Source organism: Scyliorhinus torazame, chromosome 16, assembly GCF_047496885.1.
Source record: "Scyliorhinus torazame isolate Kashiwa2021f chromosome 16, sScyTor2.1, whole genome shotgun sequence".
NCBI classification, from domain to species: Eukaryota; Metazoa; Chordata; class Chondrichthyes; order Carcharhiniformes; family Scyliorhinidae; genus Scyliorhinus; species Scyliorhinus torazame.
Window position 1 is genome coordinate 74,905,870 of NC_092722.1, and position 19,314 is coordinate 74,925,183.

General features: G+C 49.9%; 1 protein-coding gene across 1 annotated transcript in view; it reads left to right on the top strand.

Annotated features, from left to right (window-relative positions):
• LOC140392263 (uncharacterized) overlaps positions 1-19,314 on the top strand; it is a 206,242-nt gene that overhangs the window by 95,600 nt on the left and 91,328 nt on the right. Inside the window, exons 54-60 of the mRNA XM_072477579.1 lie at positions 1,685-1,837; positions 4,576-4,731; positions 5,947-6,099; positions 7,315-7,476; positions 8,868-9,023; positions 13,099-13,254; positions 13,976-14,131. Coding sequence (XP_072333680.1) covers positions 1,685-1,837; positions 4,576-4,731; positions 5,947-6,099; positions 7,315-7,476; positions 8,868-9,023; positions 13,099-13,254; positions 13,976-14,131 — 1,092 coding nt within the window. The remainder of the gene's footprint in view (positions 1-1,684; positions 1,838-4,575; positions 4,732-5,946; positions 6,100-7,314; positions 7,477-8,867; positions 9,024-13,098; positions 13,255-13,975; positions 14,132-19,314) is intronic.

Here is a 19,314-nt window from a genome sequence, read left to right on the forward strand (position 1 = left end):
TGTAACATGACCACATCTGCTTTAAGTTTCTTAAGGTGTGCGAGTACTCGTGCCCTCTTTATCGGCCCGTTAAGCCCCCTCACGTTCCACGTGATCAGCCGAGTTGGGGGGCTTCCCACCCCCCCCCCCCCCTTGCCGGTTAGCCATCATCTTTTTCCAGCTTCTCGCCCAGTTCCCACGCGGCTGTATTTCTCCCAGACGGTGCCCCCCCCGCCCATCCTTTCCCGCACCCACTCCCCCCTTTCCCCAGCAGCAGCAACCCAGTAATTCCCCCCTCCCCCCCCCCCGCTAGACCCCCCGCTAGCGTAATTACTCCCCCCATGTTGCTCCCAGAAGTCAGCAAACTCTGGCTGACCTCGGCTTCCCCCCGTGATCACGGCTCGCCCCGTGCGGCGCCCCCTCCTTCCTGCTTCTCTATTCCCGCCATAATTATCATAGCGCGGGAACCAAGCCCGCGCCTCTCCCTCGGCCCCGCCTCCCATGGCCAACGCCCCATCTCCTCTCCCTCCCCACCTCCCCCCATCACCACCTGTGGGAGAAAGAAAGGTTACCATACCGCAGGATTAATCATACAATCCCTCTTCGCCCCCCCCCCCCCCACTCGTCCCACCACTTTGTCCAAACGTTCATTTTCGTAGTCCAATCATTCCAATTTTTCTTTTACAATAAAAGTCCACGCTTCATCCGCCGTCTCAAAGTAGTGGTGCCTCCCTTGATATGTGACCCACAGTCTTGCCGGTGCCAGCATTCCAAACTTTATCTTTTTTTTGTGAAGTACCGCTTTGGCCCGATTAAAGCTCGCCCTCCTTCTCGCCACCTCCGCACTCCAATCTTGATAGACGCGGATCACCGCGTTCTCCCATTTACTACACCGAGTTTTCTTCGCCCATCTAAGGACCATTTCTCTATCCTTAAAACGGAGAAATCTCACCACTATGGCTCTGGGAGCTTCTCCTGCTCTCGGTCCTCGCACCATAACTCGGTATGCTCCCTCCACCTCCAACGGACCCGTCGGGGCCTCCACTCCCATTAACGAGTGCAGCATCGTGCTCACATATGCCCCGACGTCCGCCCCCTCCACACCTTCAGGAAGGCCAAGAATCCTCAAGTTGTTCCTCCTTGCGTTATTTTCCAGTGCCTCCAACCTCTCCACAAATCGTTTCTGGTGTGCCTCCTGTATCTCCGACTTCACCACCAGGCCCTGTATGTCGTTTTCATTCTCTGCTGCTTTCGCCTTCACGACCCGAAGCTCCTGCTCCTGGGTCTTTTGTTCCTCTTTCAGCCCTTCAATCGCCTGTAATATCGGGGCCAACAACTCTTTCTTCATTTCCTTTTTTATCTCCTCCACGCAGCGTTTCAAAAACTCTTGTTGTTCAGGGCCCCATATGAAACTGCCACCTTCCGACGCCATCTTGGTTTCTGCTTGCCTTCCTTGCCGTTGTTCCAAAGGATCCGCTGCAATCCGGCCACTTTCCTCTCCTTTTTCCATCCGTGTCCAGGGGGAACACCCTTCTGGTTTACCGCACGGTGTTTTCAGCCGTTAAAATTGCCGTTGGGGCTCCTATCAAGAGCCCAAAAGTCCGTTTCACAGGGAGCTGCCGAAACGTGCGACTCAGCTGGTCATCGCCGCACCCGGAAGTCCCAATCTCCCTCCACCTTTAACTTACAACTTTTTCTCATGCAGATGAAGGAGATGAATGTCCTGACTCGCACCGAGCGAGGAGGATCTGTGCCAGCAACTCGAGTGAATCTTGTAATGATGATGAGGGCTGCAGTTCCTGGAAGCAGTGCTGTGATATCGGCTGTGGGAAGAAGTGTGTCTACTCCAGCTGGCACAGTAAGGACAATCCACAAAAAACTCAGTTCACAACACAATTTAACTTCGACTAACAAACAATACCAGAAGAGAGCCCCAGGATCTGTCCAAAGGAACAGGCCACAGGATACAGTCCCCTGTGTACAACACAATACCAAGCTCCAGGACTCTGTGTGATTGGTCACATAAAACAGGACCTTGTGTCTAATTGCTCACAAATTCCAGGGTCCTGTGACTGATTGGCAACATGACCAGTGACTGTGTGTCTGATTGGTCACATAACCCAGGGCCCTGTGCCTGATTCACCACTTACCCCAGGGCCGTGCGTCTGATTGGCCACAAGATACGGAGGTAAGGTAAAAGTCACCATCATCCCAGATGGCCATAGGCTGCTTACTCCTTTGAGGGGGAGATCTGTCAGGTGGTGATTTAACCGGAGGACACCTCAGGTGGGGGGCAGGATTGAAAAGCCAGGCCTTCACGAGTAACCTGATCCAATACAGCAATTGAACCCGCACTGCTGGCCTTGCTTTGCATCATAAACCAGCTGTCCAGTGAACTGAGCTAAATCAGCCCCCTCATGGTACAGAGCACCGTGTGTGATAGGTCAGATAATCCAGGGACCTGTGTCTTGTTGGCCACATGGTACAGAATGCATCGTGTGATTGGTCACATAACCCAGGGCCTTATGTCTGATTGGTCACTTAACCCAGGATCCTGTGTGTGATTGGTCACTTAACCGTAAACCCCATGTCTGATTGGCCACATGATACAGAGAATTGGGTCTGATTGGTCACATGATCCAAGCTCCTCGGTCTTATCGGAAGTCTGATACAATGCCTTGTGTCTAATCGGCCATTTGACCCAGGGCATTTGTCTGATTGGTTGCATGATCCAGAGCCCCGTGTCTGATTGGTCACATGGTCACACCCAGATAGGTTGGCCACTTGGGCAGAAACATGGCAAATGGAGTTTAATCCGGACAAATGTGAGGTAATGCATTTTGGTAGGTCTAACACACAGGGAGAATATACCGTAAATGGCAAAAAGCCTGAGGAATATAGAAAGTCAGAGAGATCTGGGCATGCAGCGCCACAGATTTTTGAAAGTGGCAACACAAGTGGACAAGTTAGTCAACAAAGCTCATTCCGTACGGAATGCTTGCCTTCATTGGATGGGGCATCGAGTATAAAAACTGACATGTCATGCTACAGTTGTATAGATCCTTGGTACGGTCGCACTTGGAATACTGCGCACATTTCTGGTCGCCTACTTCCAGAAGGATGTGGAGGCTTTGGAGAGGGTGCAGAGGAGGTTTACCAGGATATTGCCTGGTCGGGAGGGTGTTAGGTATGTGGAGAGGCTAAATAGACACGGACTGTTTTCACTAGAAAGACGGAGGTTGAGGGGTGACCTGATCAAGAGGTCTACAGGATTATGAGGAGCATGGATAGAGTGGATGGGCAGGCACTCTTTCCCAGGGTGGAGGAGTCATTCACCAGGGGGCATAGGTTTAAGTTCCATAGAGGAGATGTGCGAGGCAGGTTTTTTACGCAGAGGGTGGCGAGTACCTGGAACGTGTTGCCAGGGGAAGTTGTGGAAGCAGATACATTACCGGCGTTCAAAAGGCATCGTGGCAAACACATGTATAGGATGGGTATAGAGGGATACAGCACAAGGGAGTGCTGAAGGTTTTGGCAAAGTTTGGTATTATGATCGGTACAGGTTTGTAGGGCCGAAGGGCCTGTTCCTGTGCAGTATTGTTCTTTGTTCTTTGTCTGTGGCCTTGTGTCTGATTGGTGACATTATCCAGGGACCTGTGTCTGATTGGTCATATGGTCTGTTACCCTGTGTCTCATTGCTCACCTGATGAAATCTCCTGTATCTGGTCACATGCTCCAGCCCCTTCAACTGATTGGTCACGTGTTATATTAGGCCAGAATTGTCCACTACCTCTCTCCACTTCACCCAAGGACACCCTCCGTGGATATTGAGAATGGTTCACCCATAATCCTCTACTTGTTGTCCTGCACTTTCTCCAACATTTTCAGGCACACCTTAAGTTGCCTGGGTCCTGAATTCTGGAATTCCCTCCTTTTGCAAAAATATCGTTTTTTCATAAATTTAGGGTGCCCAATTATTTTTTTCCAATTAGGGGGCAATTTAGCGTGGCCAATCCTCCTAACCTGCACATCTTTGGGTTCTGGGGGCGAAACCCACGTAGACACTGGGAGAATGTGCAAACTCCACATAGATAGTGACCCAGGGCCGTGATTCGAACCTGGGTCCTCAGAGCTGTAGGCAGCAGTGCTAACCACTGTGCGGTGTGCCGCCCCTGAATTCCCTCCTTAACTGCCTCTGCAGCTCTCAACTCCTTTAACAAACTCCTTATAAAGTGAGTTCCTTGACTAAGCTTTAGGTCACCTCGCCCTAATATCTCCTCGATTGTCGACACAAAGAAAAGCTCGATTGAACCTGAGCGGACAGCACAGAAAGAGGCCATTCTGACCTTCATGTCTGTTCCAGGTCTTTGAAAGAATTGTCCAATTTGTCTCTCTCCTGCTCTTCAGTATCTCAAAGGCCTTGACATCCTTCCAAAAGTGGGCAGCAGAGATTTGAACACAACCTTCCAGCTCAGGCTGAAGCAGTGATTTATAAAATGGTTGAGGAGGAATCATTAGCTTTGTACTTTGTACCTGTGTTTATAAAGGGCCAGGATCCTGTGTGCTTTAATGATCTCTTTCTGTCTTCCTATAAAGAAGAGAGCGATCAGTGTCCAGCCAGCAGCTCACTGAGCAAAGTTTGCAGCTTGAAGCTCGGAGATGAATGTGAGGAAGATGTGGACTGTGACCATTGGCAGATGTGCTGCGATGCTGGCTGTGGAAAGAGATGTGTCTTCAAGTTCTTCAAAGGAGGTGAGGAATTCCACAGAGTGGATAATGAGGAGTCATTACAGTGTGGGGGGAACTGAGAATTCATGACAGTGTGGGGAAAGTGTGGAGCCATTACAGTGTGGGGGGAGTGAGGGGTCATTGCAGTTTGGGGGAAGTCAGGAGTCATTGCAGTATGGGGGAGGTGAGAATGCATTACAGTGTCGGTGAGTGAGGATTGATTACAGTCTGGGGGGAGTGAGGCACCATTACAGTGTGGGAGAACTGAGGATTGATTACAGTGTGGGGGGGGAGTGAGGGGTCATTGCAGTTTGGAGGAAGTCAGGAGTCATTGCAGTATGGGGGAGGTGAGAATTCATTACAGTGTCGTTGAGTGAGGATTCATTACAGTGTGGGGGAGAGTGAGGGGCCATTGCAGTGTGGGGGAGATTGAGGAATCATTACTGTGTGGGGGGAGTGAGGTGTCATTACAGTGACGGGGAGATTGAGGAATCATTACTGTGTGGGGGGGAGTGAGCAGTCGCTACAGAGTGGGGGGAGTGAGGAGTCGCAACAGTGTGGGGGTGCGTGAGGATTCATTACAGTTTGGGGGAGATTGAGGAATCATTACAGTGTGGGGCGACTGAGAATTCATTACAGTGTGGTGGGTTTGAGAATTTGTTTCAGTGTGGGGGGAGTGAGAATTCATCAGTGTGCCGAGAGTCAGGAGTCATTACAGAATGGAGGGGCTGAGAATTCATTACAGTGTGGGGCGACAGAGAATTCATTACAGTGTGGGGGGACTGGGGAGTCCTTACAGTGTAGAATGAGCCTTATTCTGTATCTAACCCCGTGCTGTACCTGTCCTGGGAGTGTTTGATGGGGACAGTGTAGAGGGAGCTTCACTCTGTATCTAACCCCGTGCTGTACCTGTCCTGGGAGTGTTTGATGGGTCACTGTAGAGGGAGCTTCACTCTGTATCTAACCCCATGCTGTACCTGTTCTGGGAGTGTTTGATGGGGACAGTGTAGAGGGAGCTTTACTCTGTATCTAACCCCGTGCTGTACCTGTCCTGGGTGTGTATGATGGGGGCACTGTAGAGGGATCTTTACTCTGTATGTAACCCTTTGTTGGAGCTTCCCTGGGAATATTTGAATGTTACAATTGAGATTCACTCCATATACCTTCTGTCCACCTGCAGAAAAGGAACCTGAGATTTGAGTAGATATTTGAACCAATCTGCTTGTTGTTTCCTTCCAGAGAATGGCAGCTGCCCAGCTCCCAGCCGCCTGCGACCCATGTGTGATGTAAATTACGGAAAGGAATGTGAGGATAATGATGACTGTGATCTGTGGTTAACCTGCTGCGATGCTGGCTGTGGGAAAAGATGTGTCCATCGCGCTTCCAGACATGGTAAGAGGGACAAACTGTCCAGGCAGCCTGCAGACACCTCATGTTGAACAGTTCCAGTTTATACATCGGGGGAGGTGGTGACATAACGGTAACGTCGCTGCACTCTTAATCCAGAGACCCAGAAGAATGCTTGGGGAAAATAGGTTTTAATTCCTCCATGGCAACTGGTGGAATTTGAATCGAATTCATAAATCTGGAATCTAAAACTAATCTCAGTAAAGGTTACCATATAACTATCATTGATTATCATAAAAACACATCTGGTTCACTAACATCCTTCAGAGACGGACACCTGCCATACTTATCTCATCTGGCCTCCATGTGATCCAGAGCAATGTGGTTGAGTGTTCCCTGCCGTCTAAGCACTCAGTTGTATTGTAGGGAATTTCTCACCACCACCTTAGAGCAATTAGGGACGGGCAATTAATGCCGACAACCCATTCAAGAATAAATACTTCTTCAATTCCCAGCTGGAGCTGCTCAGTTCAGTTTCGATCCAGGGGCTTTCTCCACCATTCGATCAGATCATGGCTGATCTCATTGTGGCCTCAGCTTCACCTTCCTGTCTACCCCGCCCATACCCTTTGAGTCCCTTGTCAATGAAAACTCTATTTAACTCGACCTTGAATACATTCAATGACCCAGCCTGTGCTGCTTTCTGGAGAAGTAAATTCTACAGCCTCGCACCCCACGCAGTGAATGAAATTCTCCTCATCTCCAGTCGTCCAGTCACAGTCTTTCCCCATGAGGGGGCAACATCATCCCAGCATCCACCCTGACAGGCCCCATCAAGATCTTGTATTTTTCTGAATCTAATGGAGACAGACCCAAACTGCTCACCCTTTCTTCATAAGCTAATCCTCCCTCCATCCCAGGAATCAGTCAAGCCAGCCCTCTCTGAATGGCTCTGAATATAATTTAAGTAATTTCTTAAGTATGGAGACCAACACCATGCCCAGAGCTCCAGATGTGGTCTCATTGTAACCTGTACAACTGGAGCAAAACTTTACTCCTTTTAATTTGATTCCTCTGGAAATTAAAGACAATGTTGCATTGGTCTGGCATTTCCTCAGATTTAGAATCATCATCCTTGTTTTCAAATCCCTCCTTGGAATGTTGCCCTCGCTCCCTGTCCCTGGAATCTCTAACATTCTTGGTATTTTAGTTGCTGATTTGCAAAACCTGCCTCTTATTGTGTTTTCGTTTTTAAAACAGGGAAGCGTGACAGGGATTGTCCAGAACCTTCCACGACGCAACACATCTGTGACAAGGGGGAGGCGGAGAAGTGTGAGAGAGACGATGATTGCACAGGCTGGAAGAAGTGTTGTCAAGTCGGAGACTGTGGGAAACGATGTGTCTACACCTTCCACAAGAAGGGTGAGAACAAGACCGGGAGGGTCTGTAAAAGAGTAGAGTTTGTGAGAGGGGAGAGGGTGACTTAGAGGGGACAGGGTGAGTGAGAGAAGATGGAGTTTAGCAGGTCAGTGATAGTGTGAGAGTGGAGAGGGCACATGGAAAAGGGGAGATGGAATTTGGGAGAGGGGAGATGACGTGTGAAAGAGGGCAGATGATAGAGGAGAGAGGGAAGGTGAGACAGGGGGGAGTGTCCCTGAGCAAGCAGAGAGAACTCGTGAGAGAGAAGGGAGGACGCATGAGTGAGGACAGTTGCATGAGTGTCAATATAAGGGGAAAAATGGTTGCTGTAGAGTGCAGAGAGGATTGTGACAGGGGTGAGAGGGTTGGTAATCTGTGCAATTCTCGATCCAGAGAGGCAGATTACGATCCCAGACCATATCCCAACAATGACTGTGATACTGGAAAAAAACAATAGTTTATTTTATTTGGTGAGACTGTGAGGAAAGGATACATTGTTGCAGGGACGATTGTACAAAGAAATAGGGGTTTGGTATTTTAAAACAAAACTATATTACTGTCAAAATATTATAATCTTTATCACCACACCCAAAAATAGTTCACAATTACCCCCAAAACAACACTACTCAACACATTGAAATACAATATCCTTACTTGCTATCTTTATTCCCACTTAAACAACAAGAAAATAGACTATCCCAGCTCTCAATCCACCCTAAATACCAATTGGCCAGAAGGATACTTGCTTTCCAGTTATTCTTTGAGAAAGAGATCTCTGGGGCGATCTCTGGTTTTATCCACGCCAGCGGGACAGGCATTTTAGCGGCGGGACTTCGGCCCATTCGGGCCGGAGAATAGCGGGGAGGGGGCCCGCCAACCGGCGCGGCGCGATTCCCGCCCCCGCCGAATATCCGGTGGTGGAGAATATGGCAACCGGCGGGGGCGGGATTCACGCCAGCCCCCGGCAATTCTCCGACCCGGCGGGGGGTCGGAGAATCTCGCCCCTTGTCTTTCAAACCAATATTCTTTTAAAAACATGACTGCAGCAGTCTAACATTCGAACATACTGTGATGTTGGCTTTTATCCCTTCACCAAATACTTAGAATACAATATGTCTGAAATGTATACATTCATCACAGCGAGAATTGCTCAGTTGTTGAGTATATGAATGACTGAGATGGATTGATGTTTGGACACTGAATGGAGTCAAGTGAAATATAGATCAGGCAGGATTATTGGGGTTAAGCTTTTCTTCCGTGATGAATCTTATTGAATGGCGGAGCAGATTGGAGGGGCCGAATGGCCTCTTCCTCCTCCTGTTCCTTATGTTGCGACCATTGTCTCTCTCCAGAACCAGTTCAATTTGACTCCCAAAATGTTCTTGTGTCTACAGAGGAGGTCTTTGAATGCCCAGCAGAATCGCGACTCACTCCCATTTGTCAGATGAAACTGGGAAATCGATGTTCCAGCGATGATGATTGTGATATTTGGCAGAGATGTTGTGAGGCTGGATGTGGGAACAGATGTGTGATGAACCTCAACTTTCAAGGTATGGAATATGGGCTGTCCAAACCTCACCTGCCTGTCTCTGTTACCTCGAGATTTACTCTATGTAACCCCATGCTGTCATGTCCTGGGAGTCTTTGATGATGTTAAGACACCCTCGGCTAGTGCATGATCAATTAGGGCACTAGGCCCAATACTGCACTCACAGGCTTTCTGGAGAGAGAGAGCACTCACACAGGCATTCTGGAGAGATAGAGAGAGAGAGAGGGAGCGAGGGATAGAACTCACAACAGGATTTCTAGAGAGAGAGAGAGAGACAGTCGGCTGTTAGACTCGAAAAAGTAAACAAGGATCATGCATTGAATTCTGTTCATCGGCTTTTTACACTCTTTGCCCCATTGTACCGTACCTCCCATACTCCCATACCCCCACCATTCGGTATCCTTGTTTTCCACCAATAAGTATTTGATGACATTATCATCCTGAGTTGTTGGGAAGTCTCCTCTTGTGACTTTTGAATTGGTAACAGGTCATGCAGGAATTAGCTAGCCTGAGACACCTTCCAACAGAGGATGGATTAATGGCTGCCACCCCCTCTGTAACAGGCTGGCACCAGCAGCCTGTATTCCTGCCCTTATCACTTAGCTCACTATGAGGCTCCAGCCAGTTTCACAGCAGCCTTGAAAGCTGCACTAGGCCTTTTTACTTTTAAGACAACAGATGGTATCGGACCCATTCATATTTTTACAGAATACTCCTTTTGGCAGCGTGATGTTACGACTGTGTAACATCTTGTGTAGAAGATTGTAGTTTAGTCGGGCAGTATGGTCGGCACGGGCTTGGAGGGCCGAAGGGCCTGTTCCTGTGCTGTACATTTCTTTGTTCTTTGTTCTTTGTTTGTTGACTTCAAAGACGATAGTGTTTCCAGTGCAATGTCTTTTTTGAGCTGAGTGTTACATGGCTGTCACGAGGCCTATGCTTCATGGCAGAGGTCACATGACTATGGCATGTAGTAACACCTCTACACGGTCCATTATGAACAAAACAAATGTCTCTGTCGCTGTGGAGTTTGCACATTCTCTCCGTGCCTGTGTGCGTTTCCTCCGGTGCTTCTGTTTCTTCCCACAGTCCAAAGATGTGCAGGGTAGGAGGATTGGCCACGCTAAATTGCCCCTTAGTGTCTAAAGATTAGCTGGGATAAAGGAGATAAGCCGGCGGAGTAGGCCTCGGTAGGGTGCTCTTTCAGTTGGTCGGTTCAGACTCGATGGGCCGAATGGCCTCCTTCGGCACTGTAGGGATTCTATGATTTTATAACACTGGTATAACAAAATTATAATACAAGTTATACTTGCGTTTATATAGTGTGAGTATAATACAAATACATGGCTACAATACAGAGTGAATACACAAGGTAAATGTGTAACAATAGTCACAGTTTATAATGTGACATTCTAAAGCAGTCCCATTATATTTCAGTGAATATAAAGTGTTGGATAATAATGATCTAAAGAATTGTACCATTCCGAACTGCTCACATACTGTTCCAAAGTCTCATTAAAGTAACAGTTTGTTTGTATCCATTATAAGATAGGCAAGCATGCAATGGGCATCTGTGATTCTGTTCCTCCCCACCCCCCCCCCCCATCACACCTTAATGCACAATTATTTCAGTTATTGCAAGTGTTTAGGTATTCCGGATCTGAAGAGACTATCTTACAAGCCGATATCAGGCTCAGCCACCAAAAGAGGGAAATCTGTTTCTCTGTTAAGAGTCCGAGTAGCTCTCACGAAGGGAGGTTACATTTCTTTGTCTCAAACAGTTAGACAGGATTTCAGTTACTTTCTAATGCGCGATGTTCGGATACGTCTAAACGTATGTTCGGATACTCATGACTAAACACCCTACCTCTGTCGGTCGGGAATCCATGAAATTTAAGACTTCTTAAATGAGTGTCTCGAATCTAAGAGAAGGATACATCTAAAGACCTCCAAATACAAATGGTGTCTACGTATTTCTGTGATGTTCAAAATGGAGTCAGTTCTGTTCTGACCAAATCCTTCACGGTTCACATCAGCCTTTCTGGAGAGAGATAGCCGAGTCTTGCCTCCATGCTGTCAAAGTCAAAACTGAAACCTTGGGACTCTGAAAAGCATTCCAGTGCGACAGGGGCAAATCACCACCTGTGGCCGGGCAGAGCGCAGACATTTTGTTCAATTCATTGGCCACCAGACAATCAATCAATTAAAACTATACTGTCGCTGTCCTGGGAGTGTTTGATGTGGACTGTGTAGTGGTCGCTTTACTCTGTGTCTAGCCCATGCTGTATTTGTCCGCGGTGTGATTGATGGGACAGTGTAGAGGCTTCTTTATTCTATATCTAGCCCCGTGCTACAACTGTCCTTTACGTGTTTGATGTGGATAGTATAGAGGCATCTTTACTCTGTATTTAACCCTGTAATGTCCCTGTCCTGGGAGTGTTTGCTGGGGACAGTTCAGAGGCAGATTTACATAAGAAGATAAGAACTAGGAACAGGAGTAGGCCATCTGGCCCCTCGAGCCTGCTCCGCCATTCATTGAGATCATGGCTGATCTTTGTGGACTCAGCTCCACTCTCCGGCCCGTACACCATATCCCCGAATCCCTTTTGTTCTTTGGAAAGGTATCTATCTTTTTCTTAAAAATGTTTAAAGAAGGAGCCTCAACTGCTTCACTGGGCAAAGAAATCCAGAGATTCACAGCCCTTTGGGTGAAGAAGTTCCTCCTAATCTCGGTCCTAAATCTACTTCCCCTTATTTTGAGGCTATGCCCCCCTAGTTCTGCTTTCCCCGACCAGTGGAAACAACTTGCCCGCATCTATCCTATCTATTCCCTTCATAATTTTATATGTTTCAATAAGATCCCCCCGCATCCTTCTAAACTCCAATGAGTACAGTCCCAGTCTACTCAACCTCTCGTCATAATCTAATCCCCTCAACTCTGGGATCAACCTAGTGAATCTCCTCTGCACTCCCTCCAGTGCCAATATGTCCTTTCTCGGGTAAGGAGACCAAAACTGAACACAATACTCCAGATGTGGCCTCACCAAAACCTTATACAATTGCAGCATAACCTCCCGAGTCTTGAACTCCATCCCTCTAGCAATGAAAGACAAAACTCGATTAGCCTTCTTAATCACCTGTTGCACCTGCACACCAACTTTTTGCGACTCCTGCACCAGCACACCCAGGTCCCTCTGCACAGCAGCATGTTTTAACATCTTACCGTTTAAATAATGATCCATTCTGCTGTTATTCCTCCCAAAATGGATAGCCTCACACTTGGCAACATTGAATTCCATCTGCCAGACCCTAGCCCATTCACCTAACCTATCCAAATCCTTCTGCAGACTTCCGGTATTCTCTGCACTTTTTGCGTTACATTCTATCTAACCCTGTGCTGTACCTGTCCTTCGATTGTTTGATGGGGACACTGCAGAGAGAACTTTACTCTGTATCTAATCTTGTGCCGTACCTGTTATCGGAGTGTATGACGGGGACAGTGTGGAGGGAGCTTTGCTCTGTATCTAACCTCTTGCAGGACCTGTCTTGGGAATGTTTGATGGGGACAGTGTGGAGGGACATTTGCTCTGAAACTTACTTCATGCTGGAACTGCCCTGCGGGTGTTTGATGGGGACTTTTCAAAGGGAGCTTTGGGGAAGAGGTTTAAGGTACGTGGGACAAGGTTAGAGGAGATGTACGAGGCAAGTTTTTTTACACAGAGGGTAGTGGGTGCCTGGAACTCACTGCCGGTGGAGGTGGTGGAAGCAGGGATGATAGTGACATTTAAGGAGCATCTTGACAAATACATGAATAGGATGGGAATAAAGGGATACGGACCCAGGAAGTGTAGAAGATTTTAGTTTAGACGGGCAGCATTTGTCGGCACGGGTTTGGAGGGCCGAAGGGCCTGTTCCTATTTGTTCTTTGTACCTGTCCTGAGAGTGTTTGTTGAGAACAGTCAAGATGGAGCTTTACTCTGTATCGAACCCCGTGCTGTGGTTGTGGGACATTGAGCATTGAATGGTGTCTGTTGGTCAGGAGTATCAGTGAGTGATGTCAATCTGTGTCTTCCCTACAGGTCACGGAGGGACATGTCCACATTCATCCAGACTGCATTACGTGTGCAAGATGAACTTCACTGCTCCCTGTGAGGATAATGATTCCTGTGGGCACTGGGCATCATGCTGTAAGACGGAGTGTGGGCCGAGATGTGTGCCAGAGTGCCTGGCAAAAAGTAAGTGCGCATGCAAGAGTCGGAGAATGGTAACCTGGGTCGTCACATGGAACAAAATTAGTGGGGTATTGGTCAGCCTCAGTGCACTCATTGGAGGCTGCAGTGTCAGCCTAATAACTCCGTGATAGGAGGCTGTGTGGGAGGTGTGTCGGCCCAGTCAATGGAGGGTACGATTGGTTGGCCTTTGTTCAAAGAGGCTGAGGAGCAAAAGCATGGGTCCAATTGAAGTCTGATGTGTTAGAGAGCCCTTTACGTAGTCGAATGGTTCTCTGACTAACATCTAGGCAAATCGGAGTGTGAGTCACATATTCTCGGCTGTGTTGAAAAGGGCTGGGACTGTCAGACCGTGAGCACATTATCCAGGCCCACAATCCCTGGTTGTCATTAATGAGGGCAGAACGGAGGAAATGCTGGGGTACAGGGAAGGGTGTTGGCAGGGTGGGGTAGAACCAACTGGACTGCTCCTGTGGAGGGCTAGAATGAGCTCGATGGGCCAAGTGGCCTTCTGTGCTGGGAACATTCCATGATTCAGACAGAACTGGGCCTTGACCTCATAAGCTAATTGTAGGATCTTGCTGTGCGTGCGTTACCCATAACATCTCCCAGATTGTAACATTGCCACACTTTGAAGAAAAGTGAACCATTGACACAGAGCGTTTTGAAATGTCCCTGATGTGGGGAAAGACACAGGATCAATGTGAATTCCTCCTTTGCTCTTCAGAACCAACGGATCAGTGCCCCACTGAGGACAGACTTTCCATCTTCTGCCAGATGAGTACCGGAGATTCATGTGAAGACAACAAGGATTGTGATGCTTTCCACACTTGTTGTGATGCTGGCTGCGGCAAGAAATGTATCCCCAAGTGTTTCACAGGAGGTGAGAGAATCGTCCCCACCCACTGTACACTGACCCCTGTCCCGTCAACATAGGTTAGAGTATTGAGTGAATTAACCCGGGTTCCTGCTCCTGCTCCCTGTCCAATAATACCTGGCTTAGGGAGGGGGTGAATCTTCCCGGTTTCCAGCTCCTGATCCCTGTCCAATAATACCTGGGTTAGGGAGGGGGTGAATCGTCCCGGGTTCCTGCTCCTGATCCCTGTCCAATAATACCTGGGTTAGGGAGGGGGTGAATCGTCCCGGGATCCTGCTCCTGATCCCTGTCCAATAACACCTGGGGCAGGAAAGGGGTGAATCTTCCTGGGTTCCTGCTCCTGATCCCTCTCCAGTGACCTCTCAATTAGAGAGGTTGAGTAAATCAGCCTGGGCTTCTGCTCCTGATTCCTGTCCAGAGGCCACTTGGTTATGGAGAGGAGAGAATAATCCCAGTTCCCGATCCTGATTCCTGTCGAGTGACCCTTTTGTTAGGAAAGGGGTGAATGAGTCCAGGTTCCTGCTGCTGATTCCTGTCCAGTGACACACGGTTCAGGGGGATGGGGGGGTGCCGGGAAGTGGAATGGTGAATCATCCAGGGTTCCTGCTCCTGAATCCTGCCCAGTGTCCCCTGTGTTTGGGTGAGGTGTGACTCGGCCCATGTCCCTGCACTAATTCCAGTCTAATGATCCCTGGGTTTGGGAGGGGGTGAATCATGCCGGATTCCTGCTCCTGCTCCCTGTCCATTGAGTCTAATGTGTGGTGTCAGATTGAACAATACGTATTTCAGCTTCCCACTGTGATGAATGTATGAAATTAATATATATATGATATGCGCTGATGCAGTAATGATTTCGAGAGTCTGGGGTAGGGTCTATGTATATGTGCTGCAGTGACATGTTTTAAGAGTCCTGAAAACAATAAAGACAGACACTGTGGCTGCAGAATGTGCAATTACGATGTCATAAAAGTGTGATTTGTTACTTCAGGTCCTGCTTTTTTTAAACAAAGAAAAGACTAATGGGTTTTTGTTATGAATTCTGGGCCGTCGATAATTTGATATAGTGTATATAAACTTAAGCAAATAAGTCATGCAGTTTGATGTGATGTACCGTAATTACCACGAGACGAGAATGGTGGAACAATCGAGGCTTTATTGAACAAGATGTTGTGCCTCCTGTAGCTGGAACCAGAATAGCTGCAGCGCAGGAGAGGACACCCTTTTCTATACCGCCTGCTGGGCGGAGCCAGCAGGCAGGGATTTACCGTCGTACCTGTAACATACGGGCAGTCCCGTAATTCATACAATATACCACAACTGGTGGTTACAACATTCACCCCCTGTTTAAAAAAAAGAATCCGGCGGGGCTGGCAGAAACATTACAAATTAAGTCTGTCGGGGGTTTTTGCTTTCCGCCGCGATCGCCCCAGCCCTGGTGGTGATGTGGGCGCCGACCTGGTCACCTGCGACTCTGGGAGCGTGTTGTCCTCGTCTTCGTCGCCCCTGAGTGGATCCAATGGGAGGACGGATCCTGCTGGGGTGGGGGCTGCGGTGAGGTTCGCTGGAGGGAGGGATATAGCGCAGGGGTGAATGAGGCAACCGGGGTGGGGAGGAGCGGTGTCAGGTCAGGGGTTGTGGGTGGGGACCCATCTGGTGCCAGGTCTCGGAGGGAGACTGTGTCTTGGCGCCCGTCGGGGTGTGCCACGTAGGCGTACCGCGCGCTTGCATGTTGGAGGTGGACTTTCTCGACCAAGGGGTCCGATTTATGGCTCCGCACATGCTTCCAGAGGAGGACGGGTCCAGGAACTGTCAGCCATGTTGGGAGCGAGACCCCAGAGGTGGACTTCCTGGGGAAGGCAAACACCCGTTCATGAGGGGTCTCATTAGCAACGGTGCAGAGGAGCGATCGGATGGATGGAGTGCGTCGGGGAGGACCTCCTGCTAGCGGGAGACCGGGAGATTTTGAGACCGCAGGGCCAGCAGGATGGCCCTCCAGACCGTCCCGTTCTCCCTCTCCACCTGCCCGTTCCCCCAGGGTTTGTAGCTGGTCGACCTGCTCGAGGCGATGCACTTGCTGAGCAGGAACTGACGCAGCTCATCGCTCATGAAAGGGGATCCTCGATCGCTGTGGATGTAGGTGGGGAAACCGAACAGAGTGAAGATGCTGTGCAGGGCTTTAATTACCATGGCAGAAGGCATGTCGGGGCATGGGATGGCGAAGGGGAACCGTGAGTACTTATCAATAACGTTGAGGAAGTACACGTTGCGGTCGGTGGAGGGGAGGGGCCCTTTCAAGTCCATGCTGAGGCATTCAAAGGGGCGGGAGGCGTTCACCAGGTGTGCTGTATCCGGCCGGTAGAAGTGCGCTTGCACTCTGCGCAGACCTGGCAGTCTCTGGTGACGGTCCTGACCTCCTCAATGGAGTAGGGCAGGTTGCGGGCCTTGACAGAATGGAAGAACCGGGTGACGCCCGGGTGGCAGAGGTCATAGTGGAGAGCCCGGAGTCGGTCCACCTGTGCGCTGGCACATGTACCGTGGGATAGGGCGTCAGGGGGCTCATTGAGTTTCCCCAAAGGGATACAAGATCTCATAGTTATAGGTGGACAGCACGATTCTCCACCTCAAGATTTTGTCATTATTGATCTTGCCCCGCTGTGTATTATTAAACATGAAAGCAACTGACCATTGGTCAGTGAGGAGAGTGAATCTCCTGCCGTCCAGGTAATGCCTCCAACGCCGCACAGCTTCCACTGGCTTGGGCCTCCTTCTCGACAGTGGAGTGCCGAATTTCGGAGGCATGGAGTGTGCGGGGAAAGAAAGCCACGGGCCTGCCTGCCTGGTTGAGGGTGGTGGCCAGAGCCACGTCCGATGCATCGCGCTCCACTTGGAAGGGGAGGGACTCGTCGACCATGTGCATGGTGGCCTTGGCGATGTCCGCCTTGATGTGGTTGAAGGCCTGGCGGGCCCTAGCCGACAGAGGAAAAACTGTGGACATGATGAGTGGGCGGGCCTTGTCCGCATAATTAGGGATCCACTGGGCGTAATATGAGAAAAACCCCAGGAAACGTTTCAGGGCCTTGGGGCAATGGGGGGGAGGGAGTTCCAGGAGGGGGCGCATGAGGTCGGGGTCAGGCCCTAGGACTCCAGTTTCCACTACATAGCCGAGGATGGTTAAGCGGTTGGTGCGGAACACGCATTTCTCCTTATTGTAGGTGAGGTTAAGCAATTTGGAGGTTTGCGTCGTGGTCCTGCTGATCGTGGCCGCAGATGGTGACGTTATCTAGGTACGGGGAGGTGGCCCGCACCCCATACTGGTCAACCATTCGGCCCATCTCCCACTGGAAGACCAAGACCCCATTGGTGACGCCGAAGGGTACCCAAAGGAAGTGATAGAGGTGGCGATCTGCTTCGAATGCAGTGTATTGGCGGATGGGGAGCTAGTGGTAGGCGGACTTCAAGTCCACTGTGGAATAGACTCGATACTGCGCCATCTGATTGACCATGTCAGATATCCGTGGGAGGGGGTACACGTCGAGCTGCGGGTACCGATTGATGGTCTGACTGTAGTCAATGACCATCCTGTGCTTCTCCCCAGTCTTCACTATCACTACTTGAGCTCTCCAGGGGCTGTTGCTGGCCTTAATGATCCCCTCCCGCAGAAGCCGTTGGACCTCAGACCTGATGAAGGTCCTGTCCTGGGCACTGTACCGTCGGCTCCTAGTGGCGATGGATTTGCAGTCTGGGTTGAGGTTCGCAAACAGGAAATGTGGATCGACCGTAAGGGTCATGAGGCCGCAGACGGTGAGGGGGGGGCAGGGGTCCGCCGAATTTCAAAGTGAGGCTTTGGAGATGGCACTGAAAATCCAGGCCGAGCAACAGGGCAGCGTAGAGGTGGGGGAGGACGTAGAGCCGGAAGTTGCTGAACTCTACGCATTGGACGGTGAGGGTCGCGATATAGTACCCCTGGATTTCAACGGAATGGGATCCGGAGGCCAGGGAGATTTTCTGGGTGATGGGGTGTACCGGGAGGGAGCAGCGCCTTAACGTAGTGGGGTGGATGAAACTCTCTGTGCTCCCAGAGTCAAAGAGGCAGGTCGTCTCGTGCCCGTTGATCTTCACCGTTGTCGTAGCAGTCGCGAGGTTGCGGGGCCGACACTGATCCAGGGTGATGGAGGCGAGCTGCGGAAGATGCTTGGAGGTCCCGGGGTGATTGGCGGAGGCAGTAGGCGGTGAACAGCCAGACGAGCAGGGGTCCTGCGCGGTCCAAATTGGTGCCGAAAATGGCAGCGCCCATGGGGCGCACATGGTTTGCGGTGGGGAAGATGGCGGTGCCCACGGGCCGCACGTGGCCTGCGGAGGGGAAGATGGCAGCGCCCTTGGGTCGCACGTGGGGAGTGTAGAAATGCCGGGCCTGGAAAAGGCGGCGACCGACCAGGCCTGGCAAATGGAAACTGTAGAGGGTGCCATCTCCGTTACTCCACTACTGGGCCGATATCTGGGGTTTGAATATCTGTGTGTGTCTCTCTCCAGCTGGCACTGAAACTTCAGAGGCCAGGGGATGTCGCACTGGGACACTTCCACTGAAGAGAGCACTGATTCAAGCCTGCCGTTTATTCCTAACCGACAGCCTGAGACTTATATCACACAGATCTCCAGACCCCTACCAATACCCAGGTGATTCTCTCTCTTGCCGGTGGTGCAACAGCCACCCGGTTCCTACTCCACTAGAGTAGCTTTCCCAAGAGAGAGAATAGGACACTGCTGTTTATTCCCTAACCAGCAGTCTGTCCTGAGTGAATCGCTCAAGATGACCCTCGATTCCTGAACCCGGAATTAAGGTGAGGAGTATTTTAACAATGACTTGGTCAGAGGTCGCTGGTGAAAGATTGAAGAATTTAAACGACTCCAATTGTCATCAAATCAAGGTTTATTGTAAAACCCAGGTCAAAATCATCAACAGAAGAAACACAATACAATCTTATGCTCTAATATACACTATGTCTATTCAAAAGTAATATAGCGGACACAACGAAAATTCTTATGCTTACACAGGTTTTAGCAATATCACAAGGCACAAAAACAAGTTCCCTTCCCCAAAGCCTCAACCACTATTAAAGTCAAGGGAGTTTCGCAAGCTGCTGCGGAGTACTTACGGTCACAGGCTGCAGAGGTCAAGTCAGGGGTGCAGA